Below are 21,879 nucleotides of genomic sequence, written 5' to 3' on the forward strand. Positions count from 1 at the left end.
TGGCAGTAGAAATGAGATAATAGACACCAACAGCCACTCCCACTCCATCCTGGCAACCCTCACTCCATCATGACAACCCTCAGTCTTCAGTTGTAATGTTGCACACAAGTGCCCTTGCAGGACATTATAGAACCAAATCTACCTCTCCCAAACACAGTGCATTAACATGCTTCCAGGAAGAGACTGCAGCACCTTTCCATCCACAACTCCTATGGCCAACATTTGGATGTTCCTTTTGTAGTATATGCTAACATTCTATAATATTTAAACATTTAAAAAAACAAAGTTTGTTTCCTTCCTTCTTAAAGAACTTGGAGTCCCATAAGCTGCCACATAATCTCTCTTCCTTTACTCTGCTTTAGATCTATGTGGCCCTCTGTATATGTAGAACAAACTACCTTAGTGATGTCTTTGGAAAAGTAAAGGACTTCCTTAAATTGTCTGCTTATTTCTATAGTTTCAGCTGTCAGATAAAACCCTTTAGATTTGTCAAGGCATTTGCTGGGATTTATTGAGTTTGTTTTATGTTTTCTTGTGAAGATTTTAGATTTTATTGCATGCTACTTTTAAAACTTTGTTGGAAAGGGGGTGGACAAACAAACAAACAAATATTTGTCTTCCAGAGTGGAAAGGCCACAGGCAGTGGAGTAATTGATCTCACACTGGATGATGAAGATGATGGCTCTTCTCAAGGTAAGCCAGAAGATATGCATGACTAACTGGACATCTCCTGCTTTTTGGTAAATGTTAACTGCCAAAGATGATAAATATTTGCCAAATCAAAAGATTCCATCAGACGGCACTATTGAAGTTTTAAACTTAAAATGCCATCCAGTTTTCTAGGCAGCAGTTCTAATGTAGGTATTAGTAATATATTTGGGCAGTGTGTCCTTACATCATTAAAGTATGTTCAAGTTTTGACAGATATCCTACCGTTCTGTTTTGTGAGGGGATGATTAGCTGCTTGTGCTTAAAATTGTGCTCCCTCAGAGTTTGTGCGGCTCCACAAACCTCCGTGTGTGACAGAGCTCCTCAGACATGTCTGCTCTAGTCACTCGTAGAGTCTGACAGTGGCTGCCTGCGGAAGCGCTTCCAGCAAAGAAGCTCCTTAACGGAAACGCGTCTCCTGGACTCACGACGTGGCAGCTTCCGGCGAAGCATGGGTCTCCCTACGGTTGCTTCTGACACCTCCCCGCTGTTTTCGCTGGACGTGTCTCTCACCCCTTCCTCTCCCCTGCTAGTTCCTGCCTTGGCTGCTGCGTCTCTCTCAGCATTACTGAGATCCTCCTCCAGAGACCCCTCGCTCCCCCTGCTGGTCCCTGCTTTAGCTGCTGACTCTCTCCCAGCCTCTGGGAGCCCTACCACCTCCCTTTCCTCTGATGTCAGTTCCCTGACATCCACCTCCCCTCCAGGGCCCCCTTCCCCCCCGCCCCTACTCTCTCCTCTGGGCGGTGAGGAGCTAAAACCCCGAAAAGAATCCTCTTCATCTTCAGACGTCTCGAACATTTCCCTCCATCGGTCTTCGTTCCGGCTCGCTGAATCCTCCTCCGCCTCGGAATCAGAGAACCCCTCCAACTCTTCTTCTTCGTCGGTGGTGGCAAAGTATTCCCTCCGGAACCTCGCCACTGGCTGAGGTTTACGAGGGAATCTCTGATGAAAAGTTTCTATCAAAACCTCGTCATCTACATCCTCTGCCATGACCCAGGTGTTTTCCGACTCCGGCTCCCCTTCCCACATTACCAAATACTCTACTTGATCTCCCTTCCACCTGGAATCGAGAATCTCCGCTACATGGTAGCTGTGTTCCTTTTCCTCCATAGCTGGTCCCCTATTGACCCTCCCTTCTCTGTCCCCTTTATACGGTGACAGCAACGACCTGTGGAACACTGGGTGCAGCTTCATGTGGTTCGGTAACCGGAGTCTGAAAGCCACTGGGTTGACCTGCTGCGTGACTTCAAATGGGCCCAGCCTTTTGGGTCTTAACTTCTTACAACCCCCTTTGAATGGTAACCCTTGGGTGGACAGCCACACCTGGTCCCCCACCCTAATGCTTTCCCCTTCCCTTCTGTTTTTGTCTGCCTGCCTCTTATATTCCTCCTTAGCCCTGTTTAAGTTAAGTTGGAGCTGGCGATGGATCGCTTCCATTTCTTCAACGAACTGTTCTGCAGCTGGAACGCTCCAGTTCTCCCCTTCCCCCCCTGGGAAGGCTCGGGGATGACACCCGTGATTAGCCAAAAAGGGGCTCATCCCCGTGGACACGTTCTCTGCATTGTTGTAGGCAAATTCTGCCAACGCCAGCTTCTCCACCCAATCATTCTCTCTGTCATTCACATAACACCTCAAATATTGCTGGAGGACACCATTAGCTCTTTCCGCCTGCCCGTTGGTTTCTGGATGACGGGCAGTTGAGAAATTCACCTCTACATGCAATAAGCTCATGAGCTTCCTCCAGAACCTGGAAGTAAATTGTTTCCCTCGGTCAGAAACCACCCTCAAGGGGGCGCCATGCAGCCTAAACACATTTTCCACAAACAATTTAGCGGTTTCTTCCGCTGTGACCGCATGTGAGCAGGCTATAAAGTGGGCCATCTTGGTTAACAGGTCTACCACAACCATGATGGCTGTTTTCCCTCTGGACCTTGGCAGATCAGTCATGAAATCTATTGCCACTGCTTCCCATGGTCTTTCAGGCGTGGGTAGTGGTTCTAATAAACCTGCCGGTGCCCGCCTCTCCCCCTTGGCTCGTTGGCATTGGTCACACCATCTCACATACTCCCGCACATCTTCCCTGACCTTGGGCCACCAGAATTCCCTGGTAACCAGCCACATGGTTTTGTGTTGCCCAAAATGCCCTGCTGTGGGGCTATCGTGCAGTTGCTTGAGTACCTTTTCCCTCAATTCCCCTTCAGGTATATATAACGCTCCCTTGTAGTACAACGCCCCGTTTCTCTCCTCAAAACCCCCGGGTTTGTCTCCCTCCCTCCTGAGACCCCTGAGTTTGTCCTGGGCGTATTCATCCTGCACCGTTCCCTCTACCAGTTCCCTTTGCCCCACCAATGCCGCCCCACACACCCAGCGGTCCTCTGGAATGACATGGGTCTCTTCGGGTGCTCCCTCCCCCTCCAAATATTCAGGTTTGCGTGAGAGAGCGTCCGCCCTAACGTTCTCTGGGCCTGGCACGTAACAAATCTCAAAGTTAAATTTGGAGAACTCCTGGGCCCATCTCAACTGCCGTTGGTTGAGCACTCGCGCAGTTCTCCAATACTCTAGATTCTTATGGTCCGTGCACACTTGCACCTTATGTTGTGCACCAATTAGCAGGTGCCTCCATCTCCGGAAAGCCTCATGAATCGCAAGAAGTTCCCGGTCGTACACTGTGTAGTTCCTCTCGGATTTGTTCAGCTTTCGCGAAAAGAAGGCACACGGTCGCCACTCTGACTCCTCCTTCCCCGGCTGCAGAAGAAGCACCGCCCCTATGGCTCTGTCAGATGCGTCTGTTTCGACCCTCAGCTTTTTTTGTAAATCCACATGCAGAAGTTGTTCTTCAGAGGCGAAGGCCCTTTTCAGTTCCTCAAACGCTCGCTCCGCCGTCCAAACAAACTTCTTTTTACTGCTGAGACAGTCCGTGATGGGCGCCGTCAGGTGGGCGAAGTTTCGGATGAACTTACGATAAAAGTTTCCAAACCCTAGGAACCTCTGCACATCCTTCTTGGTTTTGGGTGTTTTCCATTCCAGCACTGCTTGAACCTTGCCGGGGTCCATGGCCAACCCCTTGTCTGACAAGCGGTATCCCAGGAATTCCACCTCCTTGGTATGAAACTGACACTTCTCCAGTTTCACCCACAGCCTGTTGGCTTGCAGCCTGCTCAACACTTCTCTGACGTCTCTCACATGTTGCTCCTCATTCTCCGAATACACCAACACATCATCTAGGAAGGCGACGCAATTCTTGTAGAGCAAAGGCCCCAGTACGTGGTTCATGAAGGCTTGAAAACACGCGGAGCCTGTTTGTAATCCAAAAGGCATAACGAGGTATTCAAATGCCCCCAAAGGGGTGAACATGGTGGTCTTCCATTCATCCCCTTTCCTTATACGTATCAGGTTGTACGCCCCCCTTAGGTCCAGCTTTGTAAAAATCTTTCCCTTCCGCACCCTGGTCAAAATATCATCAATCCTGGGCATAGGAAAAGCCGCCGGCTCTGTCACTGCATTTAACCTCCTGAAATCACATACAAGTCTCGGCTTGTCCGTGTGCTTTTTATCCACAAAAAACACTGGGCTACCCCCCGCTGCCTTGGACTCTCTGATGAAGCCTCTCTTCAGGTTCTTGTCAATGAACTCTCACAACTCCTGCAATTCCCTGTCTGACATGGCATACAACTTGCCTACAGGAAGCTGTGCTCCAGGGAGTAAATTGATCTGGCAATCAAAGGGCCTATGCGGGGGTAGTTGGTCAGCTTCCTTCTCGCTGAACACGTCGCTGAGATCTGCATACTGTGGTGGCACCTTCACCTTCTCCATTACTTCAGTCCCTGCCAGGGTGGCTTGGGCCCCTGCTGAACCCTTTTCCCCCTTGCAGTGTTCTAAGCAATGTGCTGAACCGAAGGAAACCACTCTTTGATGCCAGCCCACCAGCGGATCATGTAGGGCTAGCCAGCTCATTCCCAAAATAATGGGAGCGCCTCCCAAGGTGGCCACATTAAACGCTATCAGTTCTGTGTGCCTTGCCACCCTCATTATCATTGGGACGGTCTGCAAGCTGACTCCTCCTCCCAACAGTTCCCTGCCATCGATCGTGGTCACCTGAAGGGGGTTGCTTAAAGGGATCGTCTGTATCTGGTGTTCAGCAGCAAACTCCTTGCTCATAAAATTGCAGGAGCTGCCTGAGTCCAACAGCGCCTTTATTTTTAGGGGGTGTCCATTTTGCAGCTCTAGCGACACTTCAATCACTAGAGCAGGTCGAGGAGCTTCTGGCACGGGCACTTTCACTGCTCTTTGGCCTGGCTGCAGTGCCCTGACTGTGGCAACCAGGCGTTGGCTTTTACCTGCTCCGTTTCTCCCTGCTCTCCCCCCTCAACAGCTCCCACCATCCCTTGCCATTCCTTCCTCTGGGGGCAGACTCTGGCAAAGTGGCCTGGCTGTTGGCAGAGATAGCATTTCCGGGCTCCTTTTCCCTCCTTCTTAGCCCCCTCACTGGGCTTTGAAACTGCGCGCGCGCGCGCTGTTCCGATTTCCATCGGCTCTGCCGGCGGGAAAGCTGGCTCAGGAATGTCTGGAATGCGGAACTCCTTCCAACGTTCCCCTCTCCCTTCCCGCCTCTCCAAGGCTCTTGCCTCCTGGCGCACTCCAATGGTCAGCGCAGATTTGGTCAGCTGATCCATAGACACCGCCCTGGGGCTCCGGGACAGCTCGTCTTTCACAGCCGAAGAAAGACCTTCTTCAAATAGCATCTGAATGGGTGCCGCCAATAAATCCCACCCCAATCTGTGAATCAGCATGGTAAATTCAGTCCAGTACTCACGGACAGATCGGCTTCCCTGCTTGCAAGCCATTAGCTGTCTGCGCACCACCCCTTCCTCAATATCGCTGGAAAACATGATATCCATTGCACGAAAGAACTTCATAGTGTCCTTTAGGATATCATTGTGCGTTGCCATCAGGGGTCGAACCCAGTCCCGCGCCCCCTTCTCAAGATGCCCAATTACGAAAGCAACTCGCGATTCCTCATCAGGGAACTCATCAAACTGCACATTAAGGGCATATTGCATCTCTGTCCTAAAGGCATGGTAATCCTTGGGGTCCCCCCCAAACTTCTGCACCAATCCTGGTACCTTTCTGGGGCACTGCGTGGTTCTCCCCTTCTTGTCTGCATCCTGAGCCCTTCTTTCCTCGAGCCTCGCCGTCTGCAGCGCAAGTTGGACCTCCAATGCTCGGTATCTTTCTTCCAAGCTTGGACCAGCTCCACCCTCTGCTCCTCCGGCTCCTGCTCCGGCTGGGTCGCTCATGATGCTTTCTCCTGCACAGGCAGCGTACAGAGACTGTCAGACTGCTGTGAGGGGATGATTAGCTGCTTGTGCTTAAAATTGTGCTCCCTCAGAGTTTGTGCGGCTCCACAAACCTCCGTGTGTGACAGAGCTCCTCAGACATGTCTGCTCTAGTCACTCGTAGAGTCTGACAGTGGCTGCCTGCGGAAGCGCTTCCAGCAAAGAAGCTCCTTAACGGAAACGCGTCTCCTGGACTCACGACGTGGCAGCTTCCGGCGAAGCATGGGTCTCCCTACGGTTGCTTCTGACACCTCCCCGCTGTTTTCGCTGGACGTGTCTCTCACCCCTTCCTCTCCCCTGCTAGTTCCTGCCTTGGCTGCTGCGTCTCTCTCAGCATTACTGAGATCCTCCTCCAGAGACCCCTCGCTCCCCCTGCTGGTCCCTGCTTTAGCTGCTGACTCTCTCCCAGCCTCTGGGAGCCCTACCACCTCCCTTTCCTCTGATGTCAGTTCCCTGACAGGTTTGAATGTGTTTTCCATGAGTGTATAGGATTGTTCCCACCATCTGAACTTAGTGTTTAGATATTTGTTCTTACATGTTTCAATACTTCTTTGTGCCTCCTACCCTCACTTACAATGGAAAATATCAAACAAGATACTAACTTTCTCCCGTTTTTATATTTGATGTAATGTGCAGACATAGTGGATTCAGGTGTGAGACAGGCATGGTTTTGAGAAAACAGCTTTGCAGGCCACATTTGAACCCCTGGAAGGTCATGTTTGGCCTACAGGCTGGAGGTTTCCCATCCCTGGTTTAGAAGATGTAAATAAACAAGAGGACCTTGTAGAGCAGTACCCAATAATCCCTTAAACCACGTGCATAATGGAGCTATGAGCCTACAGTCATGTACATTTACTCCCATTGAAATTGGCTGGCATAATTATGTTTAATTAAATGCAGAATTTGCTGCCAGCGTATCTTGTTACATCCTATATTACTCTAAATAAGGCAGTTGACACCATGTCTTGAGGATGTCGAAATTTCATGCAGATACTTGACTAGTGTAATATTCTTGAACTCTGGTCATTGCTGCCATTCACAGACATTCTGAAACCTTATAAAATGAAGCTACTACTACTGCTAGCCTTTATTGGCATAAGTTAAAATAGTAAAATCATAAAATGATCCAAAGTCATCCAAATTTTGTTATTACTACGTTAATAGAAGGTGAGTTAGTAAGGGTTGCTCTCAAATGCAATATTTTGTCTGAGTCCAGGAATTTGGCGACCACCCCTTCAAATTGCGGGGACCGTCTAATCCTTTTCAGAATGCTATGAAAGTTCTGATCTGAGTTACGAGGCTTATTTGCTGGGTCGCATTGTATAGTCAGAAGTAAGGAGGAGTGGTCACTTTCTGTATGGACTCCAATAAGTAAAGGTACAGGACCCCTGGATGGTTAAGTCCAGTCAAAGGCAACTATGGGGTTGCAGTGCTCATCTTGCTTTCGGGCCGATAGAAGAAAAGTTAACATCAGAGTGTAGATTTAAAGAACAGATACAATAGTACACTATGACCCCTTGATGAGATAAAAGTAAACTCATCGTCACCAGGAAAGTTATGCAGTCCATTTGTATGGGCAATACAAAACTCCATAAGTTTTAATCCCCGTCTGTTCGTTACTCTATCCTTAGAGGAGCATGAGATAGATAGTGGGGTAGGTATTATATCTATCCCTTCAAAGCCCAGTTAGGTTACAATATTTTGGTTGTTGGCCCCAATTTGAGCATTTAAAATGAAGCTGTGAACTGTACAGGTAAGATCCTTTAATTGGATGTTTTTATTTCATTGTAAAAACTGAAAGGAGAATCTGTGTTGCAAGTGACTGCCACTTCAGCAAATTTTTCAGCTGCTTGTTTCTGTTTATAATTGCACATTGATTTTTTTTCTTTCCTAAGCAGGTGGCAAGAAGCAGAACCAATCTATACCTGCATTGAGCCTGTCAACCCAGTCTTTAGCTCGTCCTCTGCAGCCAGTACAGACAAGCCCTCTCCAACAAGCAGGCATGCCAACAACTGGCCTGTCGCAGACAACCATACATGTTCTCCCCACAGGTAAGACTGCATAGCCTAGGGAAGGAAATAGTTCAGTATGGAAGGAGAGAGATTCCAGAACAGTGAATTGCCTCTTGGATGCAGTATTTGCAGGCGGCTATAGAAAATGTTATTTTTTTACACTTCAATGATGCCCAGAGGGGATAATGCATTAAAATATTGTTGACGTAGAGGGAACTACTATGAGAATGCCTGCTTAGCTCTGAAGAGCTTACATCCATTAATCACCGAAGGGATGGTGAACTTACAGACTGAGGTTCAGAAAATTATAGGGGAGAAAGACATTTGTGTGTATGCACCAGACTGATCCATGCTCTGAAGAATCCAGTTGGGTTTTATAAATTATTTTTTTACTGTAGTCATTCAGTAATTTTGAAAGCTATCTTTTTAATCTTTTCTTTATTCGGTAAATCACATAACTAAAATTTAAGTGTCAATGAACTATGAGAAATTGCTTGATTTGTATGCTTTGGTTTTGTGCAGCATATACTTTCTAGGCTGAGAACATTTTATACTCTTTTGATTACAATTTTGCTTCTAGCCCAGACAACTCTGAATGTAACCCATCGTCCAGTGACTCAGACTCCTGCCAGGCTCCCAATACCAAGAGCCCCTGCTAACCATCAAGTAGTCTATACTACTCTTCCTACACCATCAGGACAGAATCCTGTGCGAACCACAGTCATGCAGAGCCCTAGTTTAAGGCAGGTCAACCCACAAAACTCTGGTAAGCTCATCTGTCAGAGAACGGTTTATATATTAGCAGATGTGCAGCTGTACCTTGGTTTGAATGGAGATGCCAATTTTGTTAGAATTAGACAAATATATTGAAGCAGAAAGCTTGCCCAGAAAGCAAGGTGCAAACATACATATTCAAAGCATTTTGAGATTGGACTTTAGGGTGTATATGATATTTGACTGTGTTTTTATAACACCCTATGTACATGTAAAAGAAAGTATAGTTATGGCAAGATTTAATACTATCTTTTTGTGTCTGCCAAATATTTTTTGTGGTAGTTTGCAGTGTTAAGCAAATAAATGACCTAAACTCATCACAATGTATCATATTATTAACTTCTTTAACATATTGTGCCTTTGTGTATCGCTCTAGGTGTGACAGTACGAGTGCCTCAGACAACTGCTTATGTTGTAAACAATGGGCTAACCTTGGGATCTGGAGGACCTCAACTCACAGTTCACCATCGGCCAGCTCAAGTGCATTCAGTAAGCACCCGTGTCCAGTTGTTGAGATGAATGTTTGGAGAAGAGTTTATCTCCCATGTCATATATGCCATTGTTTTTTAGCAGTATCTGTTAGCAATTGGGGACTTGCATAGCTGGACAGTCACTACTTTAAATGGTCTTACAGTCATTCATTCATTCATTTAAAATTATCCTACCTTTCTCAAAAGAGTTCTAGGTGGGAAACTATGATAAAACAATAAAAAACAAATTTAAAAAGAAAGTATGTATACACCATTATCGTGAAACCACACACTAAGAATACTGTGTACATTTCTGGTTCACGTATCCTAAAAAGGATATTGTAAAGCTTGAAGTAGCACAGAAAGGGGCAACTATAATAATCGGTAGCTGGAGCAAGTCCCTAATGAGGAAAGATTACAAGTTTGGAGGCTATGTCATTGAGGGGGAAAAGGTAAGTAAGGAGGGAAATAATAAAAGGGTAGAAAAATTACACCCTTTTGTATGTGTGGAGAAAATGAATAGATAAGTGAATTGTATAAGTGTGGAGAAAATGAATCAAGAAAAACTTTTCCCTCTCTTCTAATACTAGAAATGAGGTTATCTAGTGCGGCTGCTTGTGGGGAGATTCAGGGTGGACAAAATAGTGTTTCTTCACACAATACATTTACTCCCCACAAGGTGTAATATGCAGTGTCTACCGTTAGTCCCCATTGCATATTTGTCAGCTCTTCATTCTGAAGTAATACCACACACTGCAGCAGGCTAATTTGGTTACTTTAAATGCAGCACTTTCTTGCATTTTTTTAGAATGATAAATTTTAGAGGAGTTGGGAGCCATTATGAAGCTTTTAGAGGGGCTGGATGTGGGTAAAGGGTTAGTTACTCCCACTTTGAAGAATAGGCCAATATTAAATAGGTTTCAGCCTTTACTCCTTTTGACGTCTCCACCTTGAAGCACATGAGTGTTTTATTGTCATTTCAGACTTGCTAGTTTTAAATGTAATCTTGCGTTTGCTGAGAATTGGTCTTGGGGAATACTTGGATGGTAATATATGCATTTTGACAACAGGATGAGACAGTCCCCTCTGCCATCCTCATTGCGTCTCTTCATTATTCCTCAGGAGCCACTGCGGCCTGTGCATCCAGCCCCACTGCCAGAGGCCCCACAGCCAGCACGCTTGCCTCCTGAAGCTGCCAACACCTCTCTGCCTCAGAAGCCACACCTGAAGCTAGCACGTGTAGAAAGTCAGAATGGCATAGTTCTATCCTGGAGTGTTTTGGAAGTGGACCGGAGCTGTGCCAGTGTGGATAGCTACCATCTGTATGCATACCATGAGGACCCCAGTGCTACTGTGCCCTCTCAGTGGAAAAAGATTGGGGAAGTAAAGGCCCTCCCCCTGCCTATGGCATGCACACTTACACAGTTTGTGTCTGGAAGCAAATACTATTTTGCAGTTCGTGCTAAAGACATCTACGGACGCTTTGGACCCTTCTGTGATCCCCAGTCAACAGATGTGATTGCTTCTCAAAGCAGTTAAACTTCAGACTCTGAAGGCTTCTCTTCTTGCCCCACAATTGTGGCTTACTCTGGTTTTGGGTTTATTCTCATGCATGAAACTCACTGTAAAAAATCCCCCCTGCAGGATTGTTTTGGACAGCAATGTCATACACTACACAAACTCCATAACCAAAACCAAAATAAATTCCTAGCCTGCAGTGGGAGAGCCTGTATTTCTGATAAGCTCTTGAAGAACGAAGTCCTCTCTCCTTCCCTCACAAGCTGCTCTGCCTGTTAAGCCATAAGACAGTGACCCCTGGGAATTTGGCTTCCAGCTGACCTAGGCTGAAGAGGAGTGTCATGCATAGGCCAAAGGGCAGGAGGAGTGTTCAAGGGTCAGGTTAGGAGGGAAGTCAGGATTCAGGGTCTTGCTTTCTTTTGTTTTGGAACAGTGACTAGTCTTACAAGGCACAGCCTGCTTTCTAGAAGGCAAAAGACCTTGTATGTGGCCAGTGCTTGAGAAATGTAGGTGTGTCTGCTTATTTGAGGGGTGGGGGATTAAGCAGCCCTCTGGCTGGTTTGTAGAATACTTGCCACCAAAACCAGGGAACATTCTGAAGCCAGTCTGAAAACAGATTTATAGAAAACTTCAATTGCATTTCCAATAGTTTCCTGATCCTCATCTCTATGTCCTCTTTTTTAAAAAAGATTTATTTGTGCCTTAAAACAATAATTTCAAAAGTAAATGTAGTCACACATCATGTGCGCCCTTTCTTCTTTTGCTCTTTCTTTTTAGCCCCAGAGTGTCATAACCTTCCCTTATAGATTCCCCAAAAGTGTAGCACACAAAACCTTCCTGAGTTAATTCCCACTTGAGATCATTCAGGCCATCATTTAACCTGCTAGTTCTGACTGGTCTGTGAAGTTGGGTCATGCAGACAGTATTTGACAATTCTCCTTGGGAAGTTGGTGTGCCCTGTGGATTGGCCAAAGGAGATGTGGGCAGCCAAAGACACTTCCTTCTCCTCACATACATGAACACTTTTTGCTATGCTAAGCCAATCTGATAAGGTCACTTAAAAGAAAGCAATCAACTCAATCTTCTAATAGAACCTTTCATTCTTTCAATGGCTGAGCCAACACAATATACAGTACCTCCACGTCCTTACATCCCAACAAGAGTTAGTGCCCACCACGAACACTTGAACCACACCTGACAGATGTTGAAGAAAGTTTCACTATGCCGTCTTCCAGAGAAAAGCAGCGCATCTATTGTCTTCCTGGTGTATCAGCTCCAGTTGGGAAGTGGGTGGCAGCTGTTCCCACTTCATTGACTGACCAGGGTCCAGCAGTTTCCTTAACTTGTTACTTCAAATCTGATAAGAGTTGAAACTGAAATTGTAAGGTTTGTAAGAGGATGGTCTAAAGTTTGTTGATGCTGTATGTTTTGGAAAGACAGGGTCTTAATTCTCTCATTGTGAGAACACAAAGTAAATTTCCTTACATTTTTATATGGTATGCCTTATGTCCTCCGAGTTATATTCGTTTGGAGTGACATGAAAGCTTTTCTTGTAAATTTCTGGCTTATCTATCTAATGACTAAAGTCAAGAACTGTCTTAGAGCTAGATCGTATGTATATGGAATACTTCACCCCCAAAGCAAACAGCTGGCATTTCAACACTTTGTCTCACTTGCCTAACAGTGATGCAATCACCTACAAAAATGATATTTTTTTAGGGCCACCTCTAATTTTAATAAGTATAATGTGGGGGGGAGGGGCAGAATCAACTCCCATTGGAAGTATACCAAAAACCAAGGGAGAATATCATAACAAAAATAGTTTTATTGGGGAAGGGGCTTACCACTCTGCTGTTGACTCAACAATATCAGTTATGTGTAGCCAAAGATGTAGTTTATTATCTGCCTTGGGTCCTTAGCGCTGGAGAAGTTCCTCTTCACTTTTTTTATTGAACTTGGGCAATAAAGTCAAGCCTGGGTGCAAGAGAAATGTGTTTTTGTAGGGCTTGTAACACTGGAGGAAGCTGGGTCACATTCTATTTAAGACCTTGCCACCGGAAAGGGAAAAAAATACGGATGAACATCCCCTAAATATATGCAGGAGAAAAATGTGAACCCTAGTCTGAGAAAAGTACATCTGCATACTTTGTACCTCTTGCCCCTTGCTATGGCGATACAGCAGATAATTAGCTAAGATTTTACTGTTGCTTACTCTTCTTTCTCTAGGACTAGATACTATTCCATTATCAATCAGCTATAAGGTGTACTAATTACAGCGTCTGTTAAGTTGGATCCAAGATGCGTACCTTGGGACTTTGTCTTTAGATCTGTGAATAGAAAATGGCAGTGAGGCTATTGTGGGGGTGGGACTTGCACTTTCTCAAGCAGAATTGATCTGGTCAGGCAAATTATGTAGGGCACCACAAAGGGAAAGGCAGAAACAGGCTTTAATTGAGTTAGTTGTCAACAAGTGCTCATAATTAGTGACTTTTTGGCCTTGTATCTGGTGCTGTATTTCTTTTTTGCTTTTGCCCCAAAGAAATGAGAGTTTACAAATCTTTATAACAGACATTGGAAAATAATATTTCCTTTTTATCAAAGTATTATAAGCTAAACTGGATTGCACAAATACCAAGCTGCAGAGTCATTGGAATTTTACTACTCTGTGCTTATTGAGAAACTGTTCAGCTCAGCACTCTCTCTGTGTGTTATGGATTAGGCAAACCTAAAGTTCTTAAAGAAAAGAAAGGGGGCAGGGAGGGATTTCAGCGTCCACACTTTCCTGTGTCAGTATTTCTCCCACCCACCCACCGCGTTTTCCTTACTGCAGTATATGGCTGGCCCATGTTTGAAAATTCTGTTTTCTACTTCTATTTAAATGTGATACTGAAGTATGTCTCCATCTGTATTTCTGCTGTTTTCTCTTCTTTGCCTTTAATACTTGAGAATCCTTGTTCTAGTTAGTAACAAGTTCCATGTCTTAGGAAAGGACAAGTGAAATGTTTTCACTGTTTAAAATTAGAAAGTGGTGTGACTATTGCTGCTAAATTATTGTGAGTCCCTTAGGTTAACTTGTTTGTTTGTCTCTCCCATTTTATTTCTCAGATTACAGCTAGAAGGCCTTTTCAGGAAGACCTCAGTGGCTAGGAGACTGGAGACTTGGAAGGGGTGGGGTGTACAGCATACATTTTTCTGTACTTGCCACTTAATGGGGAAAGCTGGTTGGCAAGTGTTCTCTGAACTTAAAAAGAAGTTTGTTCTTCAGGGATTGCTGAAGCACTAAGATTAGTTCTGGGCTGCATTTTCAGCATGATTACAGTGCTACTTAAGGTACATTTTGCACAAAAGGGACTCATGAGAAATAGTGGCAAAGCTGTTGGTGTTTGGGATATTGCTGGGATGATGCAAATTGTGCTGCAATAAATCACATTGGTTCACCTTTTCATTTAAAGCTCTGTTGAATACTAAGTGGTCTGTGATCTGAGAACCCATGTTACATGTAAGGTCAGCCTATAAGTACCTTGTTCCCTCAAATTGCCACATTACAGTATTAAGTAGGAGAGCTACAATTGCAGTACACAAAAGTCTAGATGGAACCCCTTTAGTATTTTTATTCAGTCAACAGCAAAAAATACCGAAAGCTTGATATATTGAAAATACTGCTTTCTTTTAGTGTGTTTTGGCACACAGTGTTTTGTTAACACAAAGGAAAGTCTTTTAGTATTGCCAAAAACAAGTGATCCCATCCTTCTTGACCAGTTTTATGTCGAGAGGTGAATGTAGACATGAGTACAAATTAAAATGTGATATTTTATCATTGAATTTAATCAATATTTTATAACACATGGTTTCTCACATTATTGTGCTGGCTTTCCCTGTTTGAAAATATATTTTAAGTGCTGTCTAAGTTGAAGTTTTATCTGTAAATAAAGTAATTGGACAGCGAAAACCTTGAGGTACTTGTTGGACTTCAGTAACTTATCAGCCACTGGCAAATAAACTCCTACAAAACTCCTTATAGAAACTTGCACTCTTTTTTCCCTTTTTCTTTCTGCAGAAGAACGTGTAAATAAAGATAATGTAGGACGTACCAAAAAGTCCATTTTGAGCAGGGAAATGGCAAGTTCTCCAAGACTTTTGTATGCATTGTAGATTAGTGTCTGTATACGTGTTAATTGTAGTGGGGTTTTGTCTGACAAGCCTGAGATTTATACTTTGAAATAAACTACTGGGTTTTTAACCTTCGGCGTCTTGTGTGGTTGGTTCTCATCAAGGCAGTACTGCATTGTTTTTAAAAAGCTGACCACAAGCCTTTCTATGACAGCAACTTGACCTGTGTTCAAGGCTCCCCACTCCTTTTTTTCTCTTAACTTGAATGTTTTCTTTAAGGGCACATATTGCACTGGGTTCTTTGGTAAAATTATGTGTGTACTAATAAGCTAAATATATTGAATTTATTTTTAATAGTCAAATGCGAAATATTATATCTAGCAATGACGCAAATAAAAATGTAGGGAGGCAGACACAAAAATTTGTTGTTACACATCATTTTGAATACCTCTCTATTTAAAAATATTTACTTACCTGTTCAAACATCTATTTGGTTCTTTACTTTTAAATATTTTAACAAGCTGGTGTGTTGTTTCTTCACTTAAAAAAATACGCTGCAACAGCGAGGAATATCTTGTCTTCCACAACTGACACAAGGGCCAACTAATCAGTGTTGAAATGTAGCTTCTGCGCAAACTAAGAGGCTTCACCAAAGTCGACCAGGGAAGAAGATTGTACAAGGAGGACTCTTAAATCGAGTCAGGCCATTGGCCCATCTAGTTCAGTATTCTCCATACTGATTGGCAAGCTGCTTGTGTTATGCTACTCTCCAGCAAAAATATAGGAAATGCTTCACATCCTTTTTTCTGATTACTTGGCAACAGTTACTTATGTGATGTCAAAAACAGTGCCTCCATATCTGCCTAATAACCCTTAGAACATCACCTCAGCATTTTGCTTCCTAGTGGTCTTTATACTTTCCCAATTGACTTAGCTTTTGGTTTTGGTTTTTAATGAAAACAGCCCAGGCCTCCTGCAGAAATGAACATGAACTCATTTAAAATTCTACCACAAAATGAACTTGATTCACATGGATATTATGGATATCCTTTCAGGCGTAGTTCAGCTAGATCATTCTGGGTTAAGTGTTGTGTTTTTCAAGCTGCCTTGCAGGAAACTAGAGTTTCCTTACAAGCTCATCAGGGTTTAGACAAAGTATCCTGAAAGACAGCTCTCTTTACCAGTCCTCTGCAATGTCTAGCTGTAAAGAAATGCTTGGCAGTTTTTTAGAATGTTGTTCATGTAGGATGAATAATAGAATTGTAGAATTGTACAGCTGGACTTCCAGGGTTATTGAGGGTTATTGAGTCCAACACCCTGCAATGCAGGAATCTTAGCAAAAGGATCCATGACAGATGGCCATCAAACCACCTTCTGAGGGAGACCATTCCACTCTTGAGCAGCTCTTACCGTGAGAAAGTTCTTCTTGATGTTTAGTTGGAATTTCTTGTAATATGAAGTCATTGCTTCGGGTCCCAGTCTCCGGCGCAGAAGAAAACAAGCTTGTTCCATCTTCCACGTGACAGCCCTTTAGATATTTGAAGATGGCTATCAAATCTCCCTCTCAGTCCCCTCTTTTCTAGGCTGAATATACCCAACTCCCTCAACTGTTGGAAGGATTGGTTTACATATCCTTGATCATATTTGTTGCCCTCCTCTGCATATGTTCCAGCTTGTCAATGTCCTCCTTGAATTGTTGCACCCAGAACTGCAGACGACTCCAGGTGGGGGTCTGACCAAGGCAGAATAGAGTGGTGAGAATGGACTCAATGAGTACAGCCAGGATTTCTTTGGGCAGGGGGAAGGGCAGGCTTTCAGTATGCATAGACTAGTCTGTCTATGAAAAAGCTAGAAGTTTCTCCAATCTCCAGCTGCGTATAGATTCAGACAGTGTATGTTGGTCCATTACAGCAAATGGGGCCCTACCCCACCAACCTCAGCCTGCCTTCAGTCAGCCCCCATCTGCCTGCCTTCTTGCTCCCAGAAGATAGCTTCCTCTTCCTCTTTCAACTCAGTATTGACTCTTGCAGAACTCAGCAGGAATTAGGAAGAGGACAAGACCTGAATTGGTTGGCTCTGGCGCCACCTATTATTAGACTCATAGAATCATAGAATCATAGAGTTGGAAGAGACCACAAGGGCCATCGAGTCCAACCCCCTGCCAAGCAGGAAACACCATCAGAGCACTCCTGACATATGGTTGTCAAGCCTCTGCTTAAAGACCTCCAAAGTAGGAGACTCCACCACACTCCTTGGCAGCAAATTCCACTGTCGAACAGCTCTTACTGTCAGGAAGTTCTTCCTAATGTTTAGGTGGAATCTTCTTTCTTGTAGTTTGGATCCATTGCTCCGTGTCCGCTTCTCTGGAGCAGCAGAAAACAACCTTTCTCCCTCCTCTATGTGACATCCTTTTATATATTTGAACATGGCTATCATATCACCCCTTAACCTCCTCTTCTCCAGGCTAAACATGCCCAGCTCCCTTAGCCGTTCCTCATAAGGCATCGTTTCCAGGCCTTTGACCATTTTGGTTGCCCTCCTCTGGACACGTTCCAGTTGGTCAGTGTCCTTCTTGAACTGTGGTGCCCAGAACTGGACACAGTACTCCAGGTGAGGTCTGACCAGAGCAGAATACAGTGGCACTATTACTTCCCTTGATCTAGATGCTATACTCCTATTGATGCATCCCAGAATTGCATTGGCTTTTTTAGCTGCCGCGTCACACTGTTGGCTCATGTCAAGTTTGTGGTCAACCAAGACTCCTAGATCCTTTTCACATGTACTGCTCTCAAGCCAGGTGTCCCCCATCTTGTATTTGTGCCTCTCATTTTTTTTGCCCAAGTGCAATACTTTACATTTCTCCCTGTTAAAATTCATCTTGTTTGTTTTGGCCCAGTTCTCTAATTCCCAGACTCCCTGCCTTCTGTCCTACCAATGCCAATAAGCACCAGTCACCATTGCATTCAGCCAAGCAAGAGGTATTGTCATAGTTCAAAGACACATTCCATACTGGCAAAAGCCCTCAAGCAAGGGGCAGAACAGGAGAAGAAAAGAGAATGTGAAGAAAAAAGGATGCGTGAGCAAGTCTTGATTGGATGGAGGGTGGCCTCTGGGCTGGGATTCCCTTCCCCTGGCTTCGCCTACTTGTTGCTTTATTTGTTGAGGAACACACCGATCCCTTGTGAGACAGCAGAAGAAAAGACAATCATAGTAGTCTTTGGATCCCCTATACTAGGGGATAAATTTGTAGGTGCTGCCTATTATTGCTATTTTGTTGTTGTTTTATTGTATTGCTTTTAAGTGACACCTGTAAGGTATAAAATGCAGTAAACTATTTAAGTCACTTGGGGCCAAATTGGCTAGCAATACCTAGTGGGGAGAAGCAGGAACTCTTCCTTGATCTCCTTGTAGAAAATGGTGGGATATAAATGCAATTAATGAATAAGTAAGTGTTTGAAAATTATGTAACCCAGAGTCCCGTTATTGGGTTGTGAGCTCATCACTATCCTGCAGCCTTTTCAGGGACCCCTTAAGTGGCACATGGGCTTAAAGGATGAAAGCTGGGTTGAAGCAAACTAGGTAACTTTGAGCTGGCGGTCCTGTCTCAGTCTAACCTACCTCACAGAGGTGTTGTGAGGGTATGCAACAAGGAGAAAGAACCACCTACAGCACATTGGAGTGAAAGTCAGATACAAATGAAATAGATATTCCCTGTGATGTCCACCTTGCATGTGCTGCCAATGTAGTGAAGGAAAACCCGACCTAACATTTGAGAGGTTCAAAGGCTGAAAAGTCTACCCGTTTAGCAACTTGCCTGCCTAACGAATGACAGAGGACTTCAAATCATTTGCAATAAGCCATTCTGAATGTCAACTTGCTGGCTTCTTGTCTGATGCTTAGATAAACGAGGCATCTTTGACAATTTACACTATGGGCTACTTTGCCTTTAAGGGTCACTAGATACTCATTTGCCTGTAAAAGGTTGTAGCTTCAATCCCAGGAGAGACCTGGGTCTGAAACCTTGGAGAGCTTCCACCTATTATTGACAGTGTAGACAAGTGCTGAGCTAGGCGAGGAATGTGACAAGCTTTTTGCAAAGTGTCTTTATTTTACTAGGTTTTGTGTTGGCTTCATGTTTCCTCCTCTTTTATAAGGGAAAAACAAAGACCCTACATAGACCATACTTGAAGAGGTGTAGGAGAGGAAGAAGCAAAGTGAGACAAATAGAAAGGAAAGGGGGATGCCAGGCAGGCAGACAAGACAGGCTGTGTTAAATGCAGCTGTGATGTCTGGAAGAGCAGCCATCACTGCAACAGCAGTTCCTCCCATGGGGGCAGTGTCTGGGTGGAGTTCAAGCCCTCCTGGCCTGAATGTATGCCTAAAGACGCCATAGATGACTTAAAGAAGATGGGCCTAATGTGCAAATAAATCTCTTGGCAATAGGAAGTTCTGAAAGCAATACTTTCCTCATTCTCTGTGATCCTTAGTTAGCCAAAAACACATTTTTCCTCCATGCAAGAGGCTGGGGGGGGGGGAAATCCCAATGTTTGCAGAAACACAAAACAAACAAAACCCAAATGGGGGAGGATCCCAAAACAGACCAATAGGAGTTGAATATGATCAGTTGCTAGCTGGTGGTTGAAGCAGTGGGGGACAGGAAAGGAGGGCAGGGGAGAGAAAATGCTTAAGGCAGTTCTAATCGAAATATAGTTGGAAGCTGCAATTTAATATTGTGCAAGATTGTAGTATATATCAACAACAGATATATGTTCCACTTCTAGGGTATGTATTTTACCTAATATTGAAGTCTCATTACATCTGTGATAATGTCAAGAAGGGTAGCTGGGTGAGCCTGTTGTACCATCACTGTAGAAAGTAACAAGTTAATTAAGGCACAATAATAAATTTATATCTATCTACCGTATTTTTCGCCCCATAGGATGCACCGGCCCATAGGACACACCTAGTTTTTTTGGGAGGAAATAAAGGATTTTTTTTTCCCCCAGGTGCGCTGCGCTAAGCCCGAAGCTTGGGGCGTGCTGAGCTCACCGCGCCCCAAGCTTCTGGGTGCCGGCAAGCTCTCCGCTAGCCCTAGGAGAGCTGGGTCTCCCACGGCTAGCGGATAGCTGCCTGGAGAGTGAGAGGGGTCAGTGCGCACTGACCCCCCTCGCTCTCCAGGCTTCAGCGAAAGCCTGCATTCGCCCCATAGGATGCACACACATTTCCCCTTCATTTTTGGAGGGGGGAAAGTGCGTCTTATACGGCGAAAAATACGGTAATAAAAACTCCAGACCCGTTTTAAGGAATAAAGAGACTTTGTTTTTCCATCTGAATAGAGGAAAAATATTCAAATTTACTGAATTAAAACTACCGTAATTTATTAGTTTATATATCACGGGAGGACTAGAGGTCTTGAGATTTGTGTTAGGACTGCCATAAATTTGCTTGGATATCTTCAGACTGTAGCACACATGAGATTCTGCTTCCACCTAGTGGCTTCTATAGAGAATGCAAGAGCCAATCAAAGCAGAGCATGAAAACTCTGCTGTCCTACCTGGTGCTTGCTGGTCTTTTTGTTCAGGTTCCAACCTGCAGGGGATTTTGAAGACCTGGAACTTCACTGGAAGGAAGGACTGTTTGAATGTTTCAAATGTTTGAAATTTGTGTGAAGATATTCTCTCCTTTGCCTTAGTTGAAATAAAATCGTTCCGCAAGAGCCGCAGGTGCTCAGTTACAACGCGTCTGTGCAATTTACGCTGCCAAATGTCAAAAAGATAATTCCTGTTCTGTGTTGAGGAGTGATCACTATAGTCAAGAACACAAAGCGAAATCAGAGAGGCGAGAGGCAGGTACATCCAGCTGTGTACCCAAAGGAGTCTTCTAATTACACCAGAAACCATATTTTACCGCTTCTCCGTAAGTATTGTTCTGGCATGGAACCAAGTGTAGCTTTTCAGAGATGCTATACAAAGCCAGGAGCCCAGCACAGCTGAAAGTACATAACTGTGTAGAAAACATAGGGTAGATTCAAGCAACCTCCCTGTGCCTATCAGACGCTTGCTTTCAGAGCAACTGTGTAGTGAGCTCCTTTTTCAAGCTAGGTTGCGTAAAGGGGTGAAATTGGCTGGGAAGCTTTGTGACTGTCATGCTCTGGACAAGTTGCCAAAATCCAGCATCCTGAAAGCTGACCTGTGGGTGGTATTCCTCTCCTCGCACAGCTGTCTCTGTATTAGGGGTGTGGAGAAGCAAATAGGTCCAGTGTGTTCCGTGTATGCCCAATGTTTTCTCGACAGCTGCAACACAACTTTTCTTGCTTGTTGCATGACTATGTTGAAGATACAGAAAACAGGCTTGATTTGTATTCCACTGAAAGAGGAGGAGCATTATTCTTGCAGCCATTTCCTTGGTCTGTAGCTTTCAATGCCCCAAAACACTCATACAAAATTCTGCATTAAGAAAAGCTGAAATTTGCAACTTGGATTAAATTAAGGTTTTGTAAACAGAGCCTTATTAGTTTGGGCACGTGGCAAGACGACAATATTCTCCTGTACGTCACTGCTGCTCTCCTGCTCCCCAGCATCTGCTGCTTGAGGTGGCAACCTCATTCTGCCTAACAGCAGGGCCACTCCTGAATCTTTCATCTGGGTCCTACAGTAATCAGGCATGTAAAATCTATTCTGGGAACCAGATCAGGCCAGTCTAATCTGAACTTGAACCTGTTATGTGTAATATCAAGAACTGAAAGCCTTTCCCGCAAGATAGCAACTATCTTCCCTACTGTAGAGATAAGTAAACAGCTGCAAATGCAGCGAAGTTACTTGCTTTGGAGTAGTCTGCATCCCATTTTCTGCTGCACTTTCATTTTGTTGCAGGCAGGTGATGTGTCATTGCACGACATCCTTGGCCTACATCCATCTCACTAAATGCTAGTTTGGAAACCATGAGGCAGAA

The 21,879-nt window shown here is 44.5% G+C and overlaps 1 protein-coding gene across 8 annotated transcripts in view; it reads left to right on the forward strand.

Moving 5' to 3' along the window:
• Positions 1 to 15,058, forward strand: part of ATF7IP (activating transcription factor 7 interacting protein) — a 75,888-nt gene extending 60,830 nt beyond the window's left edge. For 7 of the 8 annotated variants that reach the window (XM_082239997.1, XM_082239996.1, XM_082239995.1 and 4 more), the window contains exons 11-15: positions 624 to 693; positions 7,940 to 8,095; positions 8,637 to 8,822; positions 9,207 to 9,319; positions 10,423 to 15,058. In XM_082239997.1, the coding sequence (XP_082096123.1) occupies positions 624 to 693; positions 7,940 to 8,095; positions 8,637 to 8,822; positions 9,207 to 9,319; positions 10,423 to 10,839 (942 nt within the window). In that variant the 3' untranslated portion in view covers positions 10,840 to 15,058. The remainder of the gene's footprint in view (positions 1 to 623; positions 694 to 7,939; positions 8,096 to 8,636; positions 8,823 to 9,206; positions 9,320 to 10,422) is intronic. The other variant, XM_082239993.1, reaches the window with a different exon arrangement.
• The last annotated feature ends 6,821 nt before the right edge of the window (positions 15,059 to 21,879 follow it).

This window comes from Podarcis vaucheri (assembly GCF_965113315.1).
Source record: "Podarcis vaucheri genome assembly, chromosome: 10".
Lineage (NCBI taxonomy): Eukaryota > Metazoa > Chordata > Lepidosauria > Squamata > Lacertidae > Podarcis > Podarcis vaucheri.